Genomic DNA, 25,901 nt, shown 5'->3' with positions numbered 1-25,901 from the left:
TTTCAACCCTCACTGCTCATTAGAATCACACCTAGGAGTCTTGAAAAAATACCAAAGTCTGGGGTCCCCAGCTTAAGAATTGATTTAACTTCTCCAAGGTGAGGCTTGGGCATAGTTTGAAATTCTCCCCAGGTGATTCTAATGGGCTGTCAGTATTAAGAACCACTTAACTGAACAATATGTACAATGACATCATTAAGCTCATTACCCAAAACTGATTATATTGACTTCCAACTTTGGGTATTTGCAGATGTTAAGAGAATCTGACTATCTTTTTTAACATCCAATACAGCCAGTTTCTTAGTTAATGAGGTGGCCTTTATATTAATGAAGATCTAAAATTTTTGTTAGATATGAGCCATATAGAATGTATTTGGGTTGTGGTTGGTAGAACTGTAGGATTCAACAATTAAGGCTCAGTTGAACTTAAATTTTGCCATCTTCCAGTAAAAGCAAAGTGCTGTTTTGGACTGAATTTGACTACCCCCTGCTCTGCTTAGAGATACCTCTTTTTGCTAACTACAGTGAAAACAACTTCAAAGTGCATATAAAACCATAAATATATGACTTGTCCTTTTACATGGGTATACACCAATTCCCTTCTAAGGTCATGAATACAAGTGGGTACAAGCTTTAGTAATTGTTGTATAGAAGTAACACTGGTCTTTAAGGTTGCTATTTTAAACTGGCAGTGTATCCAAAAAATACCTGAGCTGAAAGAAAACCACTGAAAGCAAGAATTTACCTATCTCACATACATAGTCTGGAACCAAGCTACAAAGCAAAACAACCCAACAGTTAATTGAGGATAAATAAATTTTATTTAATGCATAAACAGTCCATCACATCCTCTAAATTTCTTTTTCAAAATATCCAGGTTGAATTAAATACTGGTTCTTAATTTTTATTTTTTCTTCTAATTGCAAAGTTTCCAAACAAAGCACAACCCCTAACAAATCTTTAAGAAAGCACGACTAAGAAACAGTAACAATATCATGGAGATGACTGGTCTACTGGAATACAGTACCACATACCTTTTGAAGAAAGACACAGTTTATGCTCACAGACATTTGGGCTTAAGTGATCACTTGTTTTCAGTTCCATAGGTTATCTAACATGCATGATCCAGAAGAACAGGAATAAAAGCCAAGATCCATTAATTGCTTTTTAGTAATGGAAGCAAAACATACAGTTTATGTAATTCGCACATTTCAAAATGGCTGCTATAATGGTTTTTCCATTAGGATTTCAATAAGCAAAAAAGTACTTTAGAAAATAAGTTGACTCGAGCTTCCTAAGATGGAAGGGTACCATGTTTGTTAGAGGCAACTCTTGATTCTGATTGAATTATGTTAGCTGTGGGTGCTCCGTGCCTCAACTGAAGTCTGTGTGTGTGTGTTCATATGCATGTGTGTACATGCCTGTGGATATATGTACATCCCTTGTCAGTCCTCATGGCTGAAATGAATCACTGGGGTTAAATTCAGACTTGATGTAGCTGAGAATGCAAAAACAGTGGCCAAAGGCTACGCTCATTTTTGTGGGTCTTTATCTATCTGTTACCCTAAGTTGATTCATTTCAACATAAGGTCATTGACATGCTAGCATGGAACGTTTTTTCACTGGGGGCTGGAATAGTACAGTGAAGTTGTCCTGAACTGCTTAAGCCAGAAAGGAATACAGAAACTCTTTTGCTCTTTCTCTGTGGTCTGCAGAGTCATTTCCACTAACTTCATTCGGGGACACAGGAGTCAGAGTTCCTGTTGGCTATTCTACCTATGCCAAAATGAATTTTCCTGGAATCTGCCTGCAGAAAGCCGATAGAATATTTTTTGAATTCTTCTGGTTTTTCTCTAGATTGTTCTTTTAACTGCATACCATCTAGAAGAAGATTCCACCATTATGTACTACCCTTCTAAAGAGAAACAAAGTCATGGGGCAGGAAAGAAATGTGAACCTTTAAAGCAAATTTAACTATTTACTTTGGAGAAAAATATTTTAAATGTTTCCTTTGGTATAAAAAAACCGCTATTACTTTTTTTAGGGTCTCCAAGTAAATTCTTCATAATTGTTTATTTATCCTAGCCTCCATCCTGGAAAAGGTGAAATCAAGTATTTTGTTTACAGATAAAGAAACAAGAGACCTCAGAGTTACAGAAAAATCAGAGAATGTGTCTGATATTCATCTGAATTATTAAAATCTCTCTTGAATTCCTAGGAATTCACCTAAGAATGCCTAGAAATAAAGAACTTCCTTAATACTGCTAAGTATTTTACAGATTTTTTCAATCTCAACAGAAAGGTAACAAATGGAGAAGAGTAGGTTAAGAAATTTAATGCTGAAGATTGGAAAAGTAAGTGAGAATCAGAAAAGAAGATAAAGTGTCTCTGAAATAACAATACTGAAAAAGTAAAATTTAATTTACCCATGTGCATTAAAAAAATGCAGTTGCATGCAAATGATTTCATTTGTATTATTTGAGAGGTTTAACTCTCCCTTAACACAGTAAAACTGTTTATACTCTGTACACATACACATTTAGTAATCTTTTGGTAGTAAATGCTATAGTCAATATTAGCATATAATTCACTGAATTCTTGCACTATTAATTGTGGGAAAATTACAAGAATCTGCTAGTTTGCAGATAACTCACTGAATCTGTGAAAAGCATCACGTTCTTTGGAATTTCGGAACATCGAACAATTCACTCGTACCATACTATATGAAAATAACTCATGTTTCTTATGGGTATAAAAACACTTCTTTTTTTTTTTTTTAAAGACTTTAAAGTAATCTCCACAACCAATGTTGGGCTCACAGTCACAACTCCGAGATCAAGAGTTTCATGTGCCACCAACTGAGCCAGCCATGTACCCCCAAACCCCTTTTTATTGTATCTCCATTAATTTTCAGTCTATACTGGTCAAGCTTCTCCACCCCCATCTTTCCCATCTTTAAGTCTCATTTTTTAATGTGTCTGTTTTCAGTTAGGAGGCAGAATGAATTTTTATCTAAGAGATTTAACATTCTATAAGAAGTCTACTGGATTTGCTGGATATTTTAAGAAGATTAAAACCTAGTTATCTTTCTGTTGCTCTGTTGATATTTAATCAGCTTGTAATTCATGTTGTAACATACAATTTGAATAAGAATATTTTTACAAAATCACTTCCAAGTGTCAAATATACTTATACATTAAAAAATTGGTTGAATCACCATCACAAAGTTTAAACCTGGAAACTAGAACTGTTTTCTTCATTTTAAAGAAAAATATGCATTTACTTCGACCTTAGAATATTTGTTGTCAAATAGTGTTGAACTCTTTTAGTTTTTATTGTTAGGGAAACATTTTCTATTTACTCATATGTTAAAATCTTCTAGTAAATTAGTATTTTTATGCCTCTACACTACAGACATTCTCTTTATGCTTACTCTCAGCATTTTTGGCCCAATTCTCAGAGGACTGAAAGTGTGTTCTTTCTCTATTTCTTGCAATTTCAAGGCTACTGCTTTTTGGAGTTTGAGGTGGCCATTGTTTACATATTAACAAAAGGCAGCCTGTTTATCATTCTATAATACCAAGTGTGCTAGCTAATATAATTAGAAATAGGAGGCAAACATAATTTCAACAAATATGCATTTTTTTTGCACTGTACAGATTTTTAAAAACATGGTATTAGCAACTTTTTTTAGCATAGTGATGACCACTGCATTGTCAAAGTTTAGAAGATGTTTGGCATTCTTCAAGCAGTGTTTCAGTAATTAACTTTCTAAAATCTTGATCCACGTAAAACAAGAAAAGGCAATTAGTGGTGAAAAGGACTTCAAAAAGCTTCTTGTTAATTGAAGTAACTGTTAGTCTTACTGGTAAGGCACATTGATTTTCTACTCAACCATCAGCAGAAATACTTTGAGGCCAGGTTACCCAAGGACCCTGGAAGGGACCTTGAATAAAGGTCATTATTAGGAACTTTGCCTTTGAGTTTACAACCAATTCATAAATAGCCCAAATACAGACTCAGGCTAGGATCTCAGCTTGGAAGTTACTTTGGGAGTGTGTGGGGAGGAAGAAGACAGGAGGAGGTTTTGATCAACAAGAATTTGGATGTCTGACCCGGTTAGTATTCTAGACCTCCCCTCCCAATCTGAGTTATTTTTTTTTTTTTTTTTTTACTTTGTCAGCAATTCTGTCAATTAGAAGTTGATGGGAGTAAGAAGGCAACTGCTTAAAAAGAATGCAGCCCCTCTATGAAGTTAAAAGACCCTCAGGTAATCAGAATTCGTTCAGTTGGACTGCTTTCTTCTGACCATCGGCCTGAGATGCCTGGAACTGGAGTTAGGTCATTTTGGAGCATGCAGCATGCCGACAGGCTGAGATGGGATGGGTTACCACAGAGGGGGGTTATAGGACATGGAGCACAGGGCATCTGGGGAGAAAAACACAGAATGGGGGATAGATGCAAAGGACCTTAGACCACATGATAGACACAAAAAAGGAGGAAGTAGTCTCTCTTCTCATGTTATGAGCTGCTTTGCCTGGATCCTGTTCTTGGGACCATCACCCAATCAGGTGTAATAGATATTGTAACTCAGTAATGAATTAAATTGGGTTTACTGAGTTCACTTGGGAATCTAGCATTGTGTTTTGGGTGTAAGGAAATATATTCTGAGTTTTAAACAACCAGTTTACAAGTGAACATCTGGAAAGCAACCCATTTGTCATTTGAGGATTATTCAAACTAACCTGTCCCTATAAAAGTCAGCTTTTGACTCCTATAGGCATTATTCTCCGTGGTTCGTTTCATCCAGAGCTCTAGCTCTATCTACTGCTGGTCTCTCAACTATTCAATTTCTCATTGAATGCTTACAAAAATTAAGTGAGGAATAAAAAGAGAAGGGTGTATTGATCCCCATTTCCACAACTAATCAAATTAATAAAAGCCCTTCAAATTGTTTGGAGAGGAGAGTGCTTATGGGACCTGTGTGACTTTTAGAAACAAAGGACCAGACAAATTGCATCAACTTTCTCTCCTTCCCTGGTCCATTTTTGCAGGTTTTGAGCTTCCTCTGGGGGCTTTATGAATGCTACATGTCTAATGAGTGTTGCACAAAATAGGAGGGTCCAATAAGGCCAAAGTGTGTGTTTATTTCTACTTTCTAGGCATGCATTGCATGTACCACAAAGGGGAATATATTCTTCGCCAGGTGCCCAAACTACAGCTTTATGCTCTCTGCATCCCCTTGGACCTTTCTGGGTAAGTTCTGAAATTACTCTCCGTAGATGCGGCTGCTCTTTGGATTCACCTGGGAAGCTTTCATAAATCCTGATGCTTATGCCACAATTCCGGAGCTTATGACTTAACTGATTTGGGGTTGTGGCCTGGGTATCAAGATTTTTAAAAGCTCTTCAGGAGATTCCAATATGCAGCCCAGGTTAAGAACCACTGCTCTAGTCTCAGTTTGCTTTATATGGGAACATACTGACGTACATAGAAATTTGAAGTTCAGTTTAGGTCAATGAATATTTATCGAGTGCCTACTCTGTATAAGGTACATGACAAACTTTGACACAGTCCATACCAACAGTAGCTAAAACCTAGTGTGGGCAAGCTGGCTAGTGCAAGCAGAGGGGACAGGCAGGTATATAAAATACTACACAAGGCCATCTTTTCTTCTTCCAGATTCAAGAAACTTGCTATAAGTTTTCCAAGAAAGTACAATGTATTTGGGTGGGGCCTGGGGGATCAGAAAATAGTTCCCAGAGGCAGTGGCATTTTTAGATGGGCTTTAAGGAACAGATAAGATTGCCATGGGTAGAGGCTGGGGAGAGAGAGTCTTCCAAGGCAGAAGTGACAGAGAGGCATTGTGCTGGAAAGCAGGGGTCTATGTTAGGTTTGCTGCCATATTGGGTGTGTTTTCTGAGGACTGGGTTGAAAAGTTTTGGCATCATATTGGAACAAGCCTTGAATACATCAGGGCAGAAGAGGGGGTACCTGATTGGCTCCAGGGAGCCACTGGGGGTTTGAAATTGGGGAAGAGTATGAGTAGAGCAGTACTTCAGGAAGAAAGAGCTGACACTGAGATCTGGGCTGGATTTGAATGGGAGAAATGGCAGAAACAGAGGCAGAAAGGCCACTTAGAAGTCCTTTGTTATGGTTGAAATCAGAAATATTGAGGGAAATTAATAAAGTAATGCAAGTCTGAACTGGAGAACTGCAGGGGGATGGAAAAGAAGGGCTGAATGTAGAAGAAATAATAGAATTAATGGGATCTGTTGATCGATTGGCGAGAGGAAGCAAAAAATGACTTGGATGCTTTTTATCTGGATCGCTAGGAATGTGATGGTGCCATTAGTAGAAATCATTAAGCGAGGCTGAAGAATGATTTATGAAAGGGAAGATGATGAATCTGATTTGGGACATGTTGAGTCCAAACATATCCAGCCAAACCAAAATTTCTTATATACGTATCCCTCATTATAATTGACTTCTAATGGAATTCTCAAAGCAGGGAACTGATTTGTTCAACACAGTGAAGGACTCTGCCTCGTAGGAAGCATATGGCATTGTCTGGAGACATTTTGGGTAGCCACAACGTGGGGATCAGCTGCTAATTCTACTGACATCCAGTTAGAGGCCAGTGATGTTACCAAACATCCTGCACTTTTCAGGACAGCCCCTGCAATGAAGAACAATCCACCCCACAAGGTCAGTAATTCTGAGGTTCAGAAACCCTGCATTGACATAATCCAGTGTCTCCAATTTCAGGAATTTTTAGGTTTCTTATATTTTAGGTTAGACAGCGCCATCCAGTGGTCAAGTATAATACTCATCCTAATTCTCTGGTGAACACTAAAAGGCAACAGATAAAAGTATTTAGAAAGCTAAGACATAGAGAGGTGAAAAATATCCTTTCATAGGAGAACTCCTTAGGGTTTACAGAAGTAGATGTGATAGGAAGGTCAGGTGAATGATTGAGAAGGAACAATCCTGGAGTTAGAAAGTCCTCTTTGGGTAGAAGAGATTTCATAATAGAAGCCAACCCGGAAACAATATTTTATAGGATGCATTCTGCATGAAACGTATGCTGTCATTACAGTTGCCTGTATTTTTAGTATTGCTCCTGAATACATGAAAAAAGAAAACAAAAATCTAATAATTTCACTGAATAATTGACTGAAAACTTTATTTCTTAATGATGTAACCTGTGGCATTTGTTTCATTAAGAAATAAAGATTGAAAATATTAAGATGATTTTAGAGTCATAAAAAATATAGGGTGAAGAGAACTAGAAACTTCTATTTGATAAAGAATAGATTTTTTTCCCCCCAAAGCAGCACTCTTTATGCCTTACATCTTACCTCCCCTACTAGATTGTAAGCTCCCTGAGGTCAGGGACTGTGTCTTATTCATAAAAGTCTCTAGCATAGCATCTTATACAGAGTAGACACACAAATGCTTTTTTTGAGTGAATGTATTTATTTTTATACTGGTAGTCCTTGCCTTGAAGTGAAGAAAATTTCAAACCTTTCTAAACAACTACTATTTGTTCATTGGAGTTAGATACCAGCTGAGGGTGCCTGGCTCAGAGAACACCAGACACCTGTGCACCAGGAATTGATAACAGACACCTCCAATTCATTTCACAGGGGAGTATGGAGCAAGCTGTGCTGTGATGACCATTCCCAGGGCAGTTTTTGGATTGCTGTGTGAATTGCAGATTTCTCTATCTAATATAAGATTCATTTATCCAACAAATATCTATTGAATGTCTATGCGGTGCTAAGCACTCTTCTAGGCACTGGGGATAATCGTAGTGAATTTAGTTCTAAAAATTGCTTAAGAGGCAAGTTTTGAATAGGTGGGTTAGAACAAAGATGCATATTCCCCTTTCCTCCCACTTTCCTGGTTAGCATGATTTTTTTTTTAGCATGATGTTTTCCATATAGAAAATGCAAATTATCTGAAACACAGTTCATACCTATTAAAGATGTCTCCTTCCACATCCACTGCTCTTCTAGGGCAAGTGAAAAACAACACTCTCCCATCACTTCCTTTCCTTGTTGGCATCCCTTCCTCCCTCACTGCCTCATACACTTCCAGCCTTTGGGGAGACAAGAGGGGCAGATGATGATGACTCTCACATATTTTGCAAGCGGCAATTGAAGCTAGTAGCTTTAAAAGTGACCCCATAGAAGCTTTCTTTTTGGTTGGTTTACTAGCAACCTTTTCGTTCTAGAATTTGGGGATGTATAAAGTCAGAAAGCAAAACCACTCGCCATTATATCCAAAAGAAAATGATGCAGACAGGCTAATGGGGCCTTGTTTTGGCTATCGAACAAGTGCGTTGTGCAATATTGAGGGTTTCAGTGAATTTTTTGGTATCTCAAGCACATTTTGGCACCTTAATACGTGGCTCAGTACACTCAGGATAAGTAAATCAAAAGTGCTTCTCCACATCTGTGAGTTGTATGGCACAATCTCTTAAGGCTAAGTAGAAGCTGATTAAATGAATCCATCAAAACTACTGCTATGGATTTAACTGATGAAAGGTAATGGAGACCTCCCCACCTTTTTCCTTTACGTTGTTTGGTGAGTTAGTGATTCCTAAGGTCACTACTGTTTAACTCCTTTCAGCCCAAACATATGGCCCCTTATTACTCCTAATAGGGCCTAAATATCCCTAACATAGCAGGGGACAGGGGAGCATGCTAGCTTTTTCCCAAAGCAGTGGATGACTTCATGACATCTTTGGTTCATCTGTTATCGTCTTCTCACATTTTTGTTGGAATCTTTAAAAGGCACAGCCCTACATCTTTCCCCTAGCTGAGACAGCAAGAGTCCCCAGCTGACTTATTCGAAGCACTTCTTGCTAGGGGTCCAGCAGCATGGGAACTCACTCAAATCCAGTTGCTTGGAAACCGCTGTGTCTGGCTTGTCCTCCTTCCCCTCCACAGTCTGCCCCCTTACACAGCCAGCACCCAGACATTCCTAAAGTTCGTCACTCTCCACTACACTCCGAGAAGAACATGAATACACCATTGTGCTTTCCATGGAGGAGAAGGCAGAGAAAATGTCAAGTCCTTTACTGGTGAGAGATCCGTAGCGACTGCCAGTGGGCCGGACCGACATGGGCGGTGGGATCTGCTGGTGCCACTGAGCTGGAAAATGGACCGAATAACATGTTACAATCAAGGGAATGCAGTCGAGTGGGTACAGGGCAGGGGTGTATTCCGTTCTCATTCAAACACTTTCTGTGAAATATATCTGGGTCTGAAATGCATCATTTGCAAAGAACAACAACAACAAAAATCTCTCCTTCTCTGCCAGGAATAGGCAAGCTGGGCTGGTGAACCTCTTATGCTCCTAATTCCAAAACCCACAATCTGGGACTATAAGAGTAGCTGTACGGGGAACGCCTGGGTGGCTCAGTTGGTTAAGCATCTGCCTTCAGCTTGGGTCATGATGCCAGGGTCCTGGGATCTGGTCCTGGGATCAACTCCCGTGTCAGGGTCCCTGCTCAGCAGGAAGTCTGCTTCTTCCTCTGCCTGCCCCTCCCCCTGCTTGTGCCCTTTCTCTCTCTCTCTGACAAATAAATAAATAAAATCTTAAAAAAAAAAAGAGGGGCATGTGGATGGCTCAGTCAGTTAAACATCTGTCTTTGGCTCAGGTCATGATCTCAGGGTCCTAGGATTGAGCCCCGTATCAGGCTTCCAGCTCAGTGGGGAACCAGCTTCTCCCTCTGCTGCTCCCCCTGCCTGTGTTCTCTCTCTGCCTCACTCTTTCTCTCAAATAAATAAATAAGTAATCTTAAAAAATAAAAAGAGTAGATGTATAGGGTGATTTATCAAAATATCTCCTCTTACGTCCCCTCTCACTGATCTAGCGTGGAGTCTCCCAGGGGCAGTGTAGAAAGAGCTGTAGGATCTCAAGGGCAGGTACCTTAGAAGGCAGAGACAAGAAACCTGAGGTAATGGAAGCCAAAAGACAGGTCCAGACCTCCAAAAGTACCTGTCCCACACCCTAATCACTAATCAGCCACTACCCATCCACCCCCTTATTCAGGTTCTAATGAGTTTATAGCAAGAAGACTGAAAAGTAACTTATGTGCAATCAACCATGATTCAGGGACAAAAGAGAATGTATTAGAATTTCCATGTTCAGCAAACATTGTCTAAAGGAGATGATCCTTAGGCTTGAATATGCCTGAATGAAACATCCATCCAAATTGCTTTGTCCCTCCTGTTGTGTCTGATGCAGAAATTTCGAAGCAGTCTTCTGATTAGGTTTCCAGGGACCTTCGTGTGGAGAAGGGGAAGCACCAGCTGGGGAAACTGGGTACTCTGGATCCTAGAAACCTATGGACCTATTGAGCATTCTTTTACAAACTGGACCTTTGTTGATTTCATTATTTTGAATCAGTTTTTTAGATAATAATCAGTTTTTAGATAATACTCAGATTATCAGTTTTTTAGAAATACCTCTGAATGGGTGGATAAATTCAAGTTTTGAAAGCAACCGAAGTGAGGACAAAACTTACAGTGATTCCACTGAAGAGCAGGCCCTCAATGAGGCCACGGTGAATAGTCAAGTCTCTGCTCCAAACCTTTTAACCAGACTATTACAGTTGCTTCTATCAGAAGCTCTACTTTGGGTGAGAGAGGGGAGCCTACCTGCTGTTCCCATTCCTTAGACAGGCAGGAAATGGTGGTGATGGTGGTGGTGAAAGGGTAGGGGATTGATTTCAGCCCAAGTCCTCTATCCCCTCCTCCGTTCCCAAGTCCTAATCAAGGAAACAGCACCCCCTGTTGTTGGTGCTGCTCAATCAAGACAGGAGCCTGGGAGAAGTGAGTCTGGAAAACTGAACTGGGAGGTGGAAAGCAGGATTGGGACAAGATTTATCAGTTTCAGGACTTATTGGTACTGAGTTTCTTAGTTGGAGAGCTATCTCCCTCTGACATGGGGAAGTGGATGAAATGGATAGGGGACTTAGCCTAGGTTAAATATATCGATGGCCTCTCTCTCCCCACCCCCTCACCAGGACAAAGTACGTTAGAGTCAGCGTCCCTCACAGTTGAATTTCTTTTCAAGTCCAAAGATAAGGGAAAATAATCGAAGGACTATATATTGCCACCAAATATTAGACCTAGGGAAAAAATAGGAGGCCAAGGCTCTTCCTGTATGGTACTAAGAAAAGGGAATTCCTAGTATGTACCTATGAATAGTTGGGACCTCAGGTTCTAGACACAGTGACTTACTTGTTATTCTGGTTGCTCATGTTGAACCAGTAATGATTAAGAAATTTATTAATTATTAAATTACTTTAAAAAAATTTTTAAAGGAGAGGAAGAAAAAGAATCACCCTTTTGGATTAAGGAATGTGCCTCCAAAAAAATACCAGTTAATGTCAAAAGTATAGAGAAGAAAAGCAGAGTACATTACATTACATTAATAAAGATTAGCTTGTTAAATTCTTTTTTTTTAAGATTTTATTTATTTATTTGACAGAGAGAAATCACAAGTAGGCAGAGAGGCAGGCAGAGAGAGAGGAGGAAGCAGGCTACCTGCTGAGCAGAAAGCCTGATGTGGGGCTTGAACCCAGGACCTGGGATCATGACCTGAGCCGAAGGCAGCGGCCCAACCCACTGAGCCACCCAGGCGCCCCTAGCTTGTTAAATTCTTTTGAAAATTAGAAACATAGCTCAAAGGAATGATACAAAAGCCGGCATTTGCCTCCTGGCTATAGACACATAACCTCCCTGAGTCTCAGTTTCTTCAGGATTTAGAGGAGGGTGACAACAGTTGAAATAATTGGGAGGGTCTAAGGATACCATTTTGTAAATTACAAGGCATTATACAAACATCATTTGATATTATTATTGGGACAGCTCTCTATTATTAGTCTGGTTGTGGGATTGGCACGATAAGTATTTGTGGAATGAATTAACAGATGAAAGGGGACAGGAAAATTCTGCTGGGTGGAGGTATGCTTGGGAAGAGTGACAGGCAGTGGGGATGGAGTTCCAGTGGGTGGCCCATGGTATTAAGGAAGCAACAGGAGATGTTGGATGATCAAAAGCATAAACACAGTTAAACTCTGAAATAATTGTAATTCCTAACATTATAGGACATTTTTTTGAAGAAGCTTAAGCTCAAAGTAAACTGCAAAAGTGTACAAAAGCCCTGAGGTGACTAGGATGAAATGATTTTAAAAATCCATCGCTTAAGCACTAAAGTAGAGTCTAACGAGTTCAGTTATGGAAAAATACCATACCTATCCTTAAAAAAATTGCTTTAAGCTGTCTATCACACACAGATGTTTAACTGAGGACATTACACCTACCATATATATCCAGCCTCGCAGTGCACGACACAATGCCAGCTTCATTCTTGGCTGACAACGTGTACCATCCAGCGTCGGATTTCTTGGCTGGCTGAATGAGGAGGCAGACATACCCTGTTGTGTCCTGGTGCATACTGGAGAAAAAAGAGAACATATCTGCATTGTACCTGGGGGCAGAGAAGGCCTTGAGTGGTTCAGGGTTCAGGGAAACTCTTGGGGCAAATCCAGCAGTACAGCATCTCCTCTCCTCCCTGACCCTAAGGGGAGGGATGGGCAAGTCAGTTTAAAGCAATTACCAAAGGCAAACTGAACAGTGGAATGGAGTTACAAAAGAGCAGAAGTTAACCCAGTGAGGCCCAGAGGAGGGCTGACAGCCAGAGACCCATTCTTGCCCTCCCCACTGCTCTACTACTCTTGGAATTGTACTCCTCACCAGAAGGGCCCCCATTTGTCACAACCAAAGTCCAGAAAAATCTCTCTTCCAAACCAGATTGGACACTCAGGCATAGATGTATTGTTAGCATGGAGGGGTTATTTCTTAATATAACCAATTGGGCACGTGTAGGATTTAGTTTAATACAGTCCAGGAGCAAATTCCTTCCGTTTCATCTACATCAGTAGTTCTTACCCTTGGCTGCATATTGCTGTCTTGGATAATTACACTAGAACTTCAGGCTGGGTTTAACATGCTATGTTAATTATTATTATTATTAACGCCCAACATAGAGTTTGAAATCATGACCCCAAGATCAAGAGTGGCATGTTGTACTGACTGAGCCAGCCAAGCACCCCAACACGTTACATTAATTTAGAAGGAAGCATTAATTCAAGAATATTTTCTGTGCTTGTGTGAGTTTTACCAGAAAAAATTCTCAACCTATATATATGTAGACTTCTTAGATGCCAAAATCCTGTAAAGTTTGACAGCTAAACATCCTCTGGAACAAATTCAGTTTACTGTGAAGAAATAAATCTCAGTAGAAACTTTTGTACATAAGCTGCTTTTGTTTGCTTGCCCCCTTGTGGCATAAAACCAAAATGGCAAAGATAAGGTTGATTAGAGGAAATCTAGCAAGGGACCCATTTTTGGAAACCGGATCCTGAGTTATTTTGAAAATAACCATGTTGTGATGGATAGAAAAGGAGTTACTGCCTTAATGTTTTGTTTTGCTTTATTTTATTTTAGCTTTTTACCGTCAAAGGGATTTCCTGGATACTAATATGACTGAAGATATGTAACAAAAAATATGCAGGATCCTCACAAATTCCTTATACATTTTAAACTTAAAAATTAAAGTTTTAACAAAATCAGAAATGAGAGAGGAGAAATAACAACCAATACCACAGAAATACAAAGGATTATAAAGGAATATTATAAAATATTAAATGCCAACATTGGACAACTTAGAAGAAATGGATAAATTCCTGGAAACATATAACCTCCCAATATTGAATCAGGAAGAAATGGAAAATTTGAACAGACTGATTACCAGCAATGAAATAGAATCAGTAATAAAAAATATGCCAACAAACAAAAGTCCAGGACCAAATGGCTTTGCAAGTGAATTCTAAGAAAATTTTAAAGAAGAGGTAATACCTATTCTTTTCAAAATATTCCAAAAAACAGAAGAGGAAGGAAGACTTCCAAATTCATTCTATGAGGCCACCATTAACCTGATACCAAAACCAGATAAAGACATGAAAGAAAGAAAGAAACTAACAAACAAACTGCAGGCCAATATCTCCAATGAACACATATACAAAAATCCTCAACAAAATATTAACAAGCTGAATCCAACAATACATTAAAAAAAATTCACCATGATCAAGTGGGGTTCATTCCTGGGTTGCAAGGGTGATTTAATATTTGTACATCAATCAACGTGATGTATCACATAAACAAGAGAAATGACAATAACCATATTATCATTTCAATAGGTGCAGGAAAAGCATTTTACAAAATAAACATTAATTCCTGATAAAAGTTCTCAACAAAGTAGGTTTAGAGTGAATATACCTCAACATAATAAAGGCCTTTTGTGAAAAACCCACAGCAGACAGCATACTCAATGGTGTAAAATTGAAAGCTTTTCCACTAAGGTTAGGAATAGTACAAAGATGTCCACTCTCACCACCTTTATTCAGCATAGTACTGGAAGTCCTAGCCATAGCAATCAGACAAGAAAAAGGAATAAAAGAAATCCAGATTGGTAAGGAAGAACTAAAATTTTCACTATTTGCAGATGACATGATACTATATATAGAAAACCCTCGATTCTACTACAACTGATAAATGAATTCAGTAAGGTTGCAGTATTCAAAATCAATATACAGAAATCTGTTTCATTTCTTTTTCGTTTTTTTAACACTTTTAAAAATAAGCTCTATGACCAATGTATGCCTTGAACTCATAACCCTGACATCAAAAGTCGCATGCTCCACTGACTAAGCCAGCCCGGCATTTCTATATATTAATTGCATTACTAGACATTAATAATTGTATTTCTATATATTAATAATGAAACATCAGAAAGAGAAATTAAGAAAACAGTTTGATTTACAGTTGCACCAAAAATAATAAAATACCTAGGAATAAACTTGATCAAGGAGATGAAAGATCTGTATTCTGAAAACTATAAAACACTGATGAAAGAAACTGATAAAACAATGATGAAAGAAATTGAAGATGACACAAACAAGTGGAAAAATATTCCGTGCTCATGGGTTGGAAGAACCAATAATTTTAAATGTCCGTATTACCCAAAGCAATCTACGGATTTAAGTGCAATCCCTATCAACAAATAACAATGGCATTTTTCACCAAACTAGAAGAAATGATCCTAAAATTTGTATGGAACCACAAAAGACCCCAAATAGCTGAAGCAATCTTGAAAAGAAAAACAAAACTGGAGGTATCACAATCCCAGATTAAAAGTTATACTACAAAGCTGTAGTAATCAAAACAGTGTGATGCTGGCACAAAAACAGACCAATAGATCAACAGAACAGAATAGACAGTCCAGAAATAAATCCACAATTATATGGTAATTAATCTTTGACATAGGAGGCAAGAATATGCAATGGGAGAAAGACAATCTCTTCAACAAATGGTGTTAGGAAAACTAGACAGCTACATGCAAAAGAATGAAACTGGACCACCTTCTTACAAAAATAAACTCAAAATGGATTAAAGACCTCAATGTGAGACCTGAAACCATAAAAAGCCTAGAAGAGAGCACAGACAGCATCTTCTCTGACATCAGCTGTAGCAACGTTTTTCTAGATATATCTCCTGAGGCAAGAGAGATGAAAGCCAAAATAAACTATTAGGATGACATCAAAATAAAAAGGTTTCTGCACAGCAAAGGAAACAATCAACAAAACTAAAAGACAACCTACTGACTGGGAGAAGATATTTGCATATTAAATAGCTGATAAAAGGTTAGTATCCAAAGTATATAAAGAACTTAATATAACTCAACACACAAAAATGAAATAATCCAATTTTAAAATGAGCAGACATTCCTCCAGAGAAGACATACAGATGGCCAACAGGTATATGAAAAGATGCTCAACATCACTCACCATCAGTGAGATGCAAAGCAAAACCACAATGAGATACCAACCTCACACCTGTCAGAATGGCTAAAATCAACACAAGAAACAACAAGTGTTTGCAAGGATGTGGAGAAAAAGGAATCCTCATGCACTTTTGGTGGGAATGCAAACTGGTGTGGCCACTGTGTAAAACAGTATGGAGGCTCCTCAAAAAATTAAAAATAGAATCACTATATGATCCAGTAATTCCACTACTAGGTTTTTATGCAAAGAAAACAAAAATACTAATCCAAAAAGATACATGCTCCCTCATGTGTAGTGCAGCATTATTTACAATATTTATATTTACAATATATTTACAATAACCAAGATATGGAAGCAACCCAAGTATACATTGATAGATGAATGGATAAAGAATGTATGTATATGCATGTGTGCGTGTGTGCGTGTGTGTACAACAGAGGAATATTACTTAGCCATAAAGAAGAATGAAACCTTTAACATTTGCAACAACACAGATGGATTTAGAGAGTATAATGCTGAAAGAAGTCAGTCAGTCAGAAAAAGACAAATATCATATGATTTCACCCACATGTGGAATTTAAGAAAAAACAAAGGAACAAGGGAAAAAAAGAGACAATCCAAAAACCAGACTCGTAACTATAGAGACAAACAGATGGTCACCAGAGGGAAGGTGGATGGGGGAATGGGTGAAATGGGTGAGGGGAATTAAGAGTATACTTATTGTGGTGAGCACTTACATACATAACATACATATTAACATATGTAACATACAGAATTGTTGAATCACTATATTGTACACCTGAAACTAATGTAACATTGTATGTTAACAAAACTGAGTTTAAAAAAAAAAAAAGCCCTGCTAATTAATCCTGAAAAAAAATTAAGGTTTAAAACTGTGGGACCTCTATACCACGGTCTGCCTTTCAGGAACAAGAAAGAATCAATTCTTGATATGCACAAAAACATGAACAAAACTCAAAGGCATCATGTTAAGTGAAAGAAGCAAGATTCAAAAGATGACAGACTTATTTGGGTACCCAGGATGTCCCACCGAGCTCAGAAGTCCCTTTGAACGCAGGGACGGGCTGTACCTGATCCTTTCTCGGGTGAAAGGGATGGTCTCATTGTCCTTCTTCCAGAAGAACACAGGTGGTGGCATGCCTATCACCCGGCACTCCAGCCTCACTGGGTGGCCTTCGGGAACTCCACTGTTCTGCAATTTCTCCAGGATCACAGGTGCTTTCTTCACTTCTTTGGCTGAATGAGAGAAGGGCCATTCTTGTTTGAATAGTAAGTGCCTTGAGGTTCATGCTTCAAACTCATTACATGTCTGGAACTTAGCAGAGTGGGCCCCCACCCACCTCACCTCCTCTTCAGCAAACTTCTCACACCCCATGGAAACTTGGATATGAAGTGAACATCATTGCTTTTATAAAAGCTCTGGAAGGGATGAAAAAAGGAGTGAGGGACTCTCTTTGCATATTGTGTGAGAGACAACACTCCAGGATCTGGGTGGCCCACTGGGCAGGTGTGGGGGGGAGGCGCGAATGGTGGGTGTGGAATTTAAGGAGTCTCTTTTATTCCCAACAGTAAATTTTGAGAAACAACAGATTTTATGTACTGAATCTATCCTTTTTCTTTTCTAGAAGAGATGATTTTGTAAAAAGTATATTCATTTTCCCTCAAGTTTTATTTTGAAGAAGTTTATAGCTACAGGAAAAAAGCACACTACTTTTTTTTTAAGTTTTATTTATTCAAGTAATCTCTACACCCAACATGGGGCTCAAACTCAAGAGATTGAGTTCTGAGATCTGAGATCAAGAGTTGCACTCTCCTCTGAGCCAGCCAGGCCTCAGAAGTACATTACTTAAAAACAAAACAAAAAAAGCCCACCAAGTATGCTTCCTAAGGAAGCCTTTTTTTTTGGTGGGGGGGAGGGCCAGAACCAGATAAGGCAAAGATACCTCATATTTCAGGATTCCAGAGTCAATATTTGCAAAATATTAGGGGGAAAAGTAAAAGCTTGCAATCAATATATCTTTGCAGGAAGAGCTTTTCCTACTCTGTTGGGTAAGAGAAAATTAAGAGTGAGAAAAAGAAAAAGATATATGGGGCGAGCTGTTACAAGCCTATAGAGAAGATAGTATGCCGAAGTCCCCTGATTTCCTGTAAGGGCCACACATGGGCGAAAGCTCAGCACTAGAATTCGTATATCTAAAATCTAGTTCTGGTTGGACTCCTGCCCCATGAGCAGGTATCAAGCAAGTGATGATGACTTGTTGTCCTTTTTTGTAGGCATTACAGTGTTTTGTTCATATCGCCTTACAAGGTAAAGGTTCATTTGTTTAGTTATCAACTCAACATTTGCTGAGCACTGTGCATGTTCCCAGCACTGAGTCAGACATTAGAGAGACACAGAAAAAGTCAGAATGTCTGAGTTAGGAAATCATAGTTACATGGAAGGCTGCAAGTTCTCTGAGGAGTCTCTCCTTTTCTAAGTGCTAAGGAAGTGGAGGAGGATGTGCCTTGGTAGTGACATTTGAATTAAGCCTTAGAGAATGATGAGAGGTTCCTAGGCAAAGAAGGGTATATTCCAGGTAGAAGGATCAGTGAAGCAAAGGCATGGAAACTTGGAGTAGGGACAAGAATCTGGTGTGTTCCAGTAGTGATGAACGGTAGGGCAAGTGACTTGAATTTAGTGTAGTCAATATACTAATTAATTGATTAACTATTACAATGGCTCCCATATACTGCATGCATATATGTATAAGATGCCATATTATATTTTTACTGATAGGTCTTTGTAAGCAATGTAGGAAGTATGGACCTTACTACAGTGAAGGAGAAATGGAGATGAAACTTGGTAGGGCAAAGGACTAAAGAATTCTGTCAGAGGTTGTGCTTATTTGGGCAATAACTTTAAAAGGGAGCTATGCTTGGGGGTCCCAGAAGCCAACCTTACCTACTACGGTGAGCTCCAGACTAAAGGAATTCTGTCCGGTTTTGTTGGTAGCAATGCATGTATAGGTCCCTGCGTCACGTTGAGTGAGCGGGTCAATGAGCAGAGAGTGGACTCCAGTCTCTCTGACCAACATCTTGTGGGAGGCATCTGGTAGCACCGGTTGGCCATTGAGCAGCCACGTCAGCTCTGGGGGTGGTAAGCCACTCACCTAATAAATAACAGGACAGCTGAGGCAAATGACAGACTGATGACAAGCAGATTTATTTGGTGGCTGACTTCTTCATCCTTGTCTGGCACCAAGTAGTGAGAAAAAACATGGGGTGGAGAGAAACCTCTCTGTAGGGGCATCAGGACAAGAGGGGCTGGGTGAGTGGCCATATTAATTTAAATTGTATAGTAGTTTGACCCCAAATTCAGGGGATGATTATATTTTAGATTAGAATAAGTAAGAAATAAAAACTAAATGGATAGATTAAATAGGTCTGCAGAGTCAGTTTCACAGACGATATGTTGCTCACATACCTGAGAATCAGCGAGAGGCAACCAAGGAAAGGGCAGACAGTAGAGTTCTCAGACCTTTCTCTGTGTTACAATCACGTGGGGAGCATTTGAAAATCCCAATGTCCACTTACTATCTTAAGTCAGAATCTCTAGAAATGGGACCAGGATGGGAATCTTTCAGGGGTTAGGGTGGGAGGAGTAACAATCAATCCCGAATATTATTAGGCAGCCGTTGGCAGAGTAAGAACCACCCCTACGAATGATTAACCTCAAGCCTTTACCACTTAGCATCTAAAAATTCCATAGCATTCTGAATCTTTGTCTGGAGAGCAAGAGGTGACCTAAGTTTTTCTTCATACTGAGGGATATCCACGCTGCTCAGCTGAACAGTTTCTGGCTGAAGAATTAGAATGCAGAATAGCTAAAGCTGCTGGATGTTGGTTAGTATGAGAAACCAACTTCTGTTTTCATAAACTACCTCAGAGCCATCTTTTCATGACTATAATTTTTTCAAAGCCTATATGTCACAGACACTCACTTCAAGGATGCAAAAATCACACTTTTGGCATTATAGTAATGAAGACTTTCCCAGCACTACATGGAAAATGTCTGAATTACATCAGTTCCTTGGTTGTCTTTTACAAATGCAGGGTCAACTTGATACAACACCAATGTAATTTTATTAAGGTATAAAGACTTAAAAATTTCATCAAAAAATTTTTTTTGTCTGGGATTAAATGTTCTGAAAAAGCTTTGTGAGAAAAGAAGTGATCTCTTTTGCTTCCCCAGCCCCTCTTTCTCTAAACAAAACATAAAACAAATACAAACAAAAATGAGTCAAACAAATGCAAAAATGTGAACAGATCTGGAACCAAGGATGAGGATTAGAGTCTACCTTACAGTCCAGCCGACAGAGGCGCCCCTCATGAGCTACCATATCCCCAGGAGCCTGCAGGAAATGTGGTCGGAAAAAGCGTTCCTGTAGGGGCTCTTTGTCTCTCTCTTGTGCTCGGGACCTTCCTCTACAAAAACAAGCAAGGTCAGGCATTAAACATAGAAACCAATCTATAAACCTACAACAGCAAGCATTTACGCATGGCAATAGACCGTGGAGAACAGATATTTTGGGGGTGGGGTAGGGAAGGAGGCTGCTGGACTGTAAACAAATGATAAAATAATAAATAATGGTGTGAAGCTTATGTAAAAAGCAAGGTGGTAAGCATCTCATACCCTGTAGGATTATCTTATGAGATCTGTAATTAAATAAACAGGCTTTAGCTTCTTTCTCTCTGAAGTCATTCTGGGTTAAATGGCTCAGCTCCCCTTGCCTGGGCTTTGACCAGTTGTTCAAAAGTTTCAAAATAAACAAATAAATCAGTATTCAAGCCGAATCTCAAATGAGAGCCAACAGACAAGTCCTGTTTATTACCCAGAACAAGGCAGCTGCAATCCCTGTGTCTCTGAGTAATAAAATTTAACCTGGCTATAAATTATGGCAGACCATTAAAGATGATCAGGGACTTAAACTGGTTAAGACTGACCAACAGTAACAGCTGTTCTTGAAGGGAGAAAAAAAAAAAAACAAAAACGAAGAAGAAGGTATAGTTGCAGTGGTGATAAATACTGTATCTGAAACATGGGTCACTATTTTTGCTCCTTTGGTAAGTCAAATATAATTCATCCATGTCAGCAACTATGGAATGTTTTGCTAAGACTTTGTGGCACCATAAGACTCAAGGGGAAGCCAGGCTCTTAATTCTTAGTGGTTAGTAAAATCAAAGAGGGAGAAAGCCAATTGCTGTGTTAGAGTCAATTGTTATACTGGGGACAACAACAACAAAAGTATTCAATCTATAGACATAACCATTAGCGGTTTCTTTTTTTCAAAGAAAATATGGTAATTTAATTCAAGACTCTGGTTTATATATTATCTGCACAAGTGCTACTGATGGTCACAAATTTTAAGGATCAAGAGTGTGTGACAGACCTGTGGGTCTCAAAGTTAATGTGCTTATAAGTCACCTAGGGATCTTATTAAAATGTAGTTTCTGATTCAGTAGGACTGGGGGGCGGTGCCTGGGATTCCACATTTGCAACAGTCTCCCAAGGGATGCTGATGCTGCAGGTACAGGACTACATTTTCAGTAACAATTTGTAGACCCAACACTTTGATGCTCATTGTGGTAGGTGGGTGCTTGGGAGGGGCTCGAGAAGGGAGATTCTTACTGTCTTTACCTGTGAGACTGACCAGCAGATGTTAGTCGACTGCGAATGGGCAAACTTTGTACCATCAAGTGGCCAGAACAGCTGATTCGTCCCTGAAACAAAAATGAATTTAAAATAAGAGAATTCCCCTTTTTTTTTTCAATTTATATAAATTTTTCTGGACTGGAACCATTTTGAACCTTTTGGCCAACTATTATGAACAAGAAAACTTGGGGGTGGGGGATGAAAACAATAAAATATGACTCCTTAAATCACTGTTAATAGTCCAGGGGAGAGGGGCACCTGGGTGGCTCAGAGGGTTAAGTCTCTGCCTTCAGCTCAGGTCATGGTCCCAGGGTCCTAGGATCAAGCCCTGCATTGGTCTCTCCGCTCAGCAGGGAACCTGTTTCTCCCTCTCTCTCTGCCTACTGTTCTGCCTACTTGTGATCTCTCTTTCTGTCAAATAAATAAATAAAATATTTTTAAAAAATAGTCCAGGGAAGAAATTTAAAGAACATTGTGATGACTTTTATTTTGAGCTGAGAAATTCACAGAACACAAATGTAAAAAAAATTCAAATTCTTGTGCACTGAACATTATCTGCGGCCACATGCAGAGACTATGTCCAAGTATTTTATACTTTTCTTAATAGAGATTTATCCTCAAGACTAACATTTTATTTTATTTTTTTTAAAGATTTTATTTATTTATTTGACACAGAGAGAGAGATCACAAATAAGCAGAGAGACAGGCAGAGAGAGAGGGGGAAGCAGGCTCCCCGCTGAGCAGAGATCCTGATGCGGGGCTCGATTCCAGGACCCTGAGATCATGACCTGAGCCAAAGGCAGAGGCTTAAACCACTGAGCTACCCAGGTGCCCCCAAACTAACATTTTAATAAGGAGAGGGTGAGTAGAAATTATAGCTCTATACTTTGTATTCTAGTAGTAGCTGAAGATATTTATTCTGTCATATCTTTTAGAGGAATTTTAAGTCTTGATCCTAAATCACATTCAGAAAAGAAAAGTGAGAGATTATGACTTTTCTTTTACCAAAAAAAAAAAAATCATTCTTTGATAGAATGATTTATAGACTCTTTAAGAGAGTCAATGAGTTGATAAACAGAAGATTTAGCCCAATAAATCTGGGATATAGTGAATGGATATTTCTAATGTCCTTTGACAAAGGCTCAGGGCTTGAGTGACCCATCCATGGCTAACTGGTCTTTTAAGCTGTGCTCTAGTTACACACAATCACAATGCTCCTCATTCATTTTCCTCAGCAATCCTTAGTAACTGGCACTTCTCAAGGTCTCATTCACAATGACATCAAGCGCTCCTTCCTCAGTGCAGCACAGCGCAGAACCCTGCTTCTCCACCTGGGGGTTGGCAGCCATGATAGTGTAGTTGCCGTCATCATCACCAGTGGTGGAGTCGATGTGCAGAGAGCACGTCCCATCTCCTTCTCGCCTCATTTTGCAGTGCTCATTTCTCTTTGAAATCTGCTTCCCATCTTTGAACCAGTAAACCTGCAATGAAAGATAATCGAGGAGAACATACACTGTTCTGCACATCTTTTGAGGATAATGAAGTAGGGAGTAGAGTGAGGCAACGGCGTCTCTGCAAGAGCCCCATCCCTTATAAAGCACTTAAAAAAATATTTTAAAAAATGCCTGTGTAATAGGCTCCTGCACTTATACACATACAATACTTAAGTTAAAAATTCTGTATGATTTAGGATTGAGATAAAGCTTTTGACTCTTTTTATTGTACTTCATAATTACTTAAAAAGTCACCCCAAGGAATAGACACGTCTTCATGAACAAAATGATGAAAACCAGGAGCATGAATTCCACCCACCCCAATTTAGATAGGATAGCTTTTATCCTATCTAAAAGCTCAAGTCTTCTGCAGTCACAGATCTCCAGGTCTACAATAGCTCACTCTACCTGAAAGGATAGTATGGTTTTTTTTATACCAAGTGGAAGGAGGCCAGTACTCACTGGCTAAATTTCTTGTCTGGCAAACATTTAAATAAATAATTTTTCATGTTGAGTTCTGCATGTATCAAGGAGATCTCTCAAAGACAGGTGGGTTAGAGTACTGGCTGCAGCTGTTCTCCTCCACATTTCCTAGTTACCTAACCATACATGATAACACCATGCTAATGTTTGTGCAAATAGAGCAGAGAGATCCCCTACCACAGCCATACCGGGTGTAAATCCTTCTTTCAGCTGACTGCCAAAAAAATCTGGTGACTCATAAGATTTTTCTGCAGTCAGTGATAATGATACGACATTTTCAGCATTTACCAACCTGATAGTAATGATACAAATATAGCTACTTTGTGCAACAACAGGTCCTTTGTGGGTATTCAGTAAGCATTAAATAAAAAGAAAAGTATCAATTTAGTGGTTTGGTGGTTGAAAGAATCAATAGCCCAAAGTGGAGGATTATGACTAAGAAGCTTATTTTAAACTGTTATTTAAATTCTAACTTACCCATAAGTCTGATTTATTTTGGGCCTAATTATTTAACGATCTTATCCTTGACTGTCTCTTTTTAGTGAAATTATCTGGGCTTTGTTAGTTTTTCTGGTAGTGGTTTTTATTCCCTCTGTAGATACTTCCCTAGAATCTGGTAAGACTTTCTGGAAGGCACTGTCTGCAGTTCTGTGTTGGTTGGCCCAAAAGGTGGTCATCTTCTCCTACCTTTGGAACAGGTATTCCAACAATTTTGCAGGTAAATGTCACTGGAGAGCCTTCTGTAACCCGGAAATGCTTGAGTCTTTTGTCAAAGATGGGAGCAATACACTTGCCCGTGGGGATTTCGTCATGTTGGATTTCATCATCTGATTCATCAACAGGGGTACGTTCCAAGCGAAACTCTATTTCATTCATCAGCCTCTGCTCAAAGCTTGAAATTTTGTACTCCTGTCGAGATGGAAAACATGTTTCAGTTTCAATTCTATGGGTGAGAAAGAAGGTGTCTATCAATATAATTTGAGGATGGAACTTTTTAGATTCAGATGGTAAATATATATCATGGAAACCCAATAAACCAGTCATGTTCCATTTCCAGTTCCTCACCACAGAGCACTAAAGGAGATGCCAGTGTCTCTACTATAATCCCAAACTGCCTTAGTGAATCCTGATTCCTCACCTTGAGTATGGAGCCCCAGTAGCATCCTGTAGAGAAATGAAGATGGAATGTAATTTCCATTACTACTATTAATGTCCATTTCAATATGTAGAACTTCCTATTTGGTAATATGGCAAAACTATTGTGAATTGCATTCTGATGCATGCCTGCATTACCAGCTTCTTGTCTCTACTGGACACTCCCATCTTCATACTTGATGAAACCTGTCTTGAATAAATCTCCCTTGACTCCATATCCATCTCTCTACTCTCACCACAACAAAACTAGTTGAAATAATTTTTGTATTGTTACAGGATCATTTGCTTGTCACCCAGTCTTTCACTAATGCACTCCAATTAAACTTGTGTTCTCACTGTTCCACTGAGATTATTATTGTCAGGGTCTCCAAATTCACCAAATCCAATTGTCATTTATCTGTTCTTACCTTACCTGATCTCTCAGGAACATTAGACAAGGATGACTACTTTCTTCTTTTTGAAATATTTTCTTCTGTTTGCTTTCATGACACATTATTGGTTTTCCTTCTTTTTCTTTAGTTGCTCCTTATCAGTCTCCTTTGCTAGCTCCTAGACCTAGGTAGGTGGTCTCATCCTATCTCACTTCTGTATGCTGATGAGTCCAAATCCATATCTTCTGGCCTGATCTTTCCACAAAATTCATATACCTGATGATCTATTGTACATCATAAGAGTCATATACCCAGCGATTGATTCTATATCATGGCTTGGGCGCTCAAGGGGCATCTCAAACTTAGCATGATCCAAACAACACATACTTGATTTCTGTCTCCCAGAGATGCTCCTACCCTACTCTTGCCCATCTCAGAAAATGGTGCCATGACTCATCTACTTGGTTAAATAGTTAAGCCAGTGTTTCTTGCACTATCTTTGGTGAAAACCAGATTTTAAAAAATTAACATATAATGTATTATTTGTTTCAGGGGTACAGGTCTGTGATTCATCAGTCTTACACAGCACTCACCATAGCACAAACCCTTCCCAATGTCCATCACTCAGCCACCCATCCTTCCCACCCTCTCCACTCCAGCAACCCTCAGCTTGTTTCCTGAGATTAAGAGTCTCTTATGGCTTGTCTCCCTCCCTGGTTTTGTCTTATTTCATTTTTTCCCTCCCTTTCCCTGTGATCTTC

The 25,901-nt window shown here is 39.1% G+C and overlaps 1 protein-coding gene across 3 annotated transcripts in view; it reads right to left on the bottom strand.

Moving 5' to 3' along the window:
- Window positions 1-802: 802 nt before the first annotated feature.
- The window catches only part of MYPN (myopalladin), a 108,833-nt gene continuing 83,734 nt past the window's right edge, over window positions 803-25,901 (bottom strand). For all 3 annotated transcript variants that reach the window (XM_047702580.1, XM_047702579.1, XM_047702581.1), the window contains 8 exons: window positions 24,302-24,523; window positions 22,970-23,119; window positions 21,624-21,706; window positions 20,284-20,410; window positions 18,888-19,095; window positions 17,017-17,182; window positions 12,344-12,477; window positions 803-9,161 (listed from right to left, as the gene is read on the bottom strand). In XM_047702580.1, the coding sequence (XP_047558536.1) occupies window positions 8,992-9,161; window positions 12,344-12,477; window positions 17,017-17,182; window positions 18,888-19,095; window positions 20,284-20,410; window positions 21,624-21,706; window positions 22,970-23,119; window positions 24,302-24,523 (1,260 nt within the window). In that variant the 3' untranslated portion in view covers window positions 803-8,991. The remainder of the gene's footprint in view (window positions 9,162-12,343; window positions 12,478-17,016; window positions 17,183-18,887; window positions 19,096-20,283; window positions 20,411-21,623; window positions 21,707-22,969; window positions 23,120-24,301; window positions 24,524-25,901) is intronic.

The sequence above is a fragment of the Lutra lutra genome, chromosome 14, assembly GCF_902655055.1.
Source record: "Lutra lutra chromosome 14, mLutLut1.2, whole genome shotgun sequence".
Lineage (NCBI taxonomy): Eukaryota > Metazoa > Chordata > Mammalia > Carnivora > Mustelidae > Lutra > Lutra lutra.
Note: the sequence above shows the minus strand (reverse complement) of the source record. Positions and strands in the feature narration are given on the sequence as shown.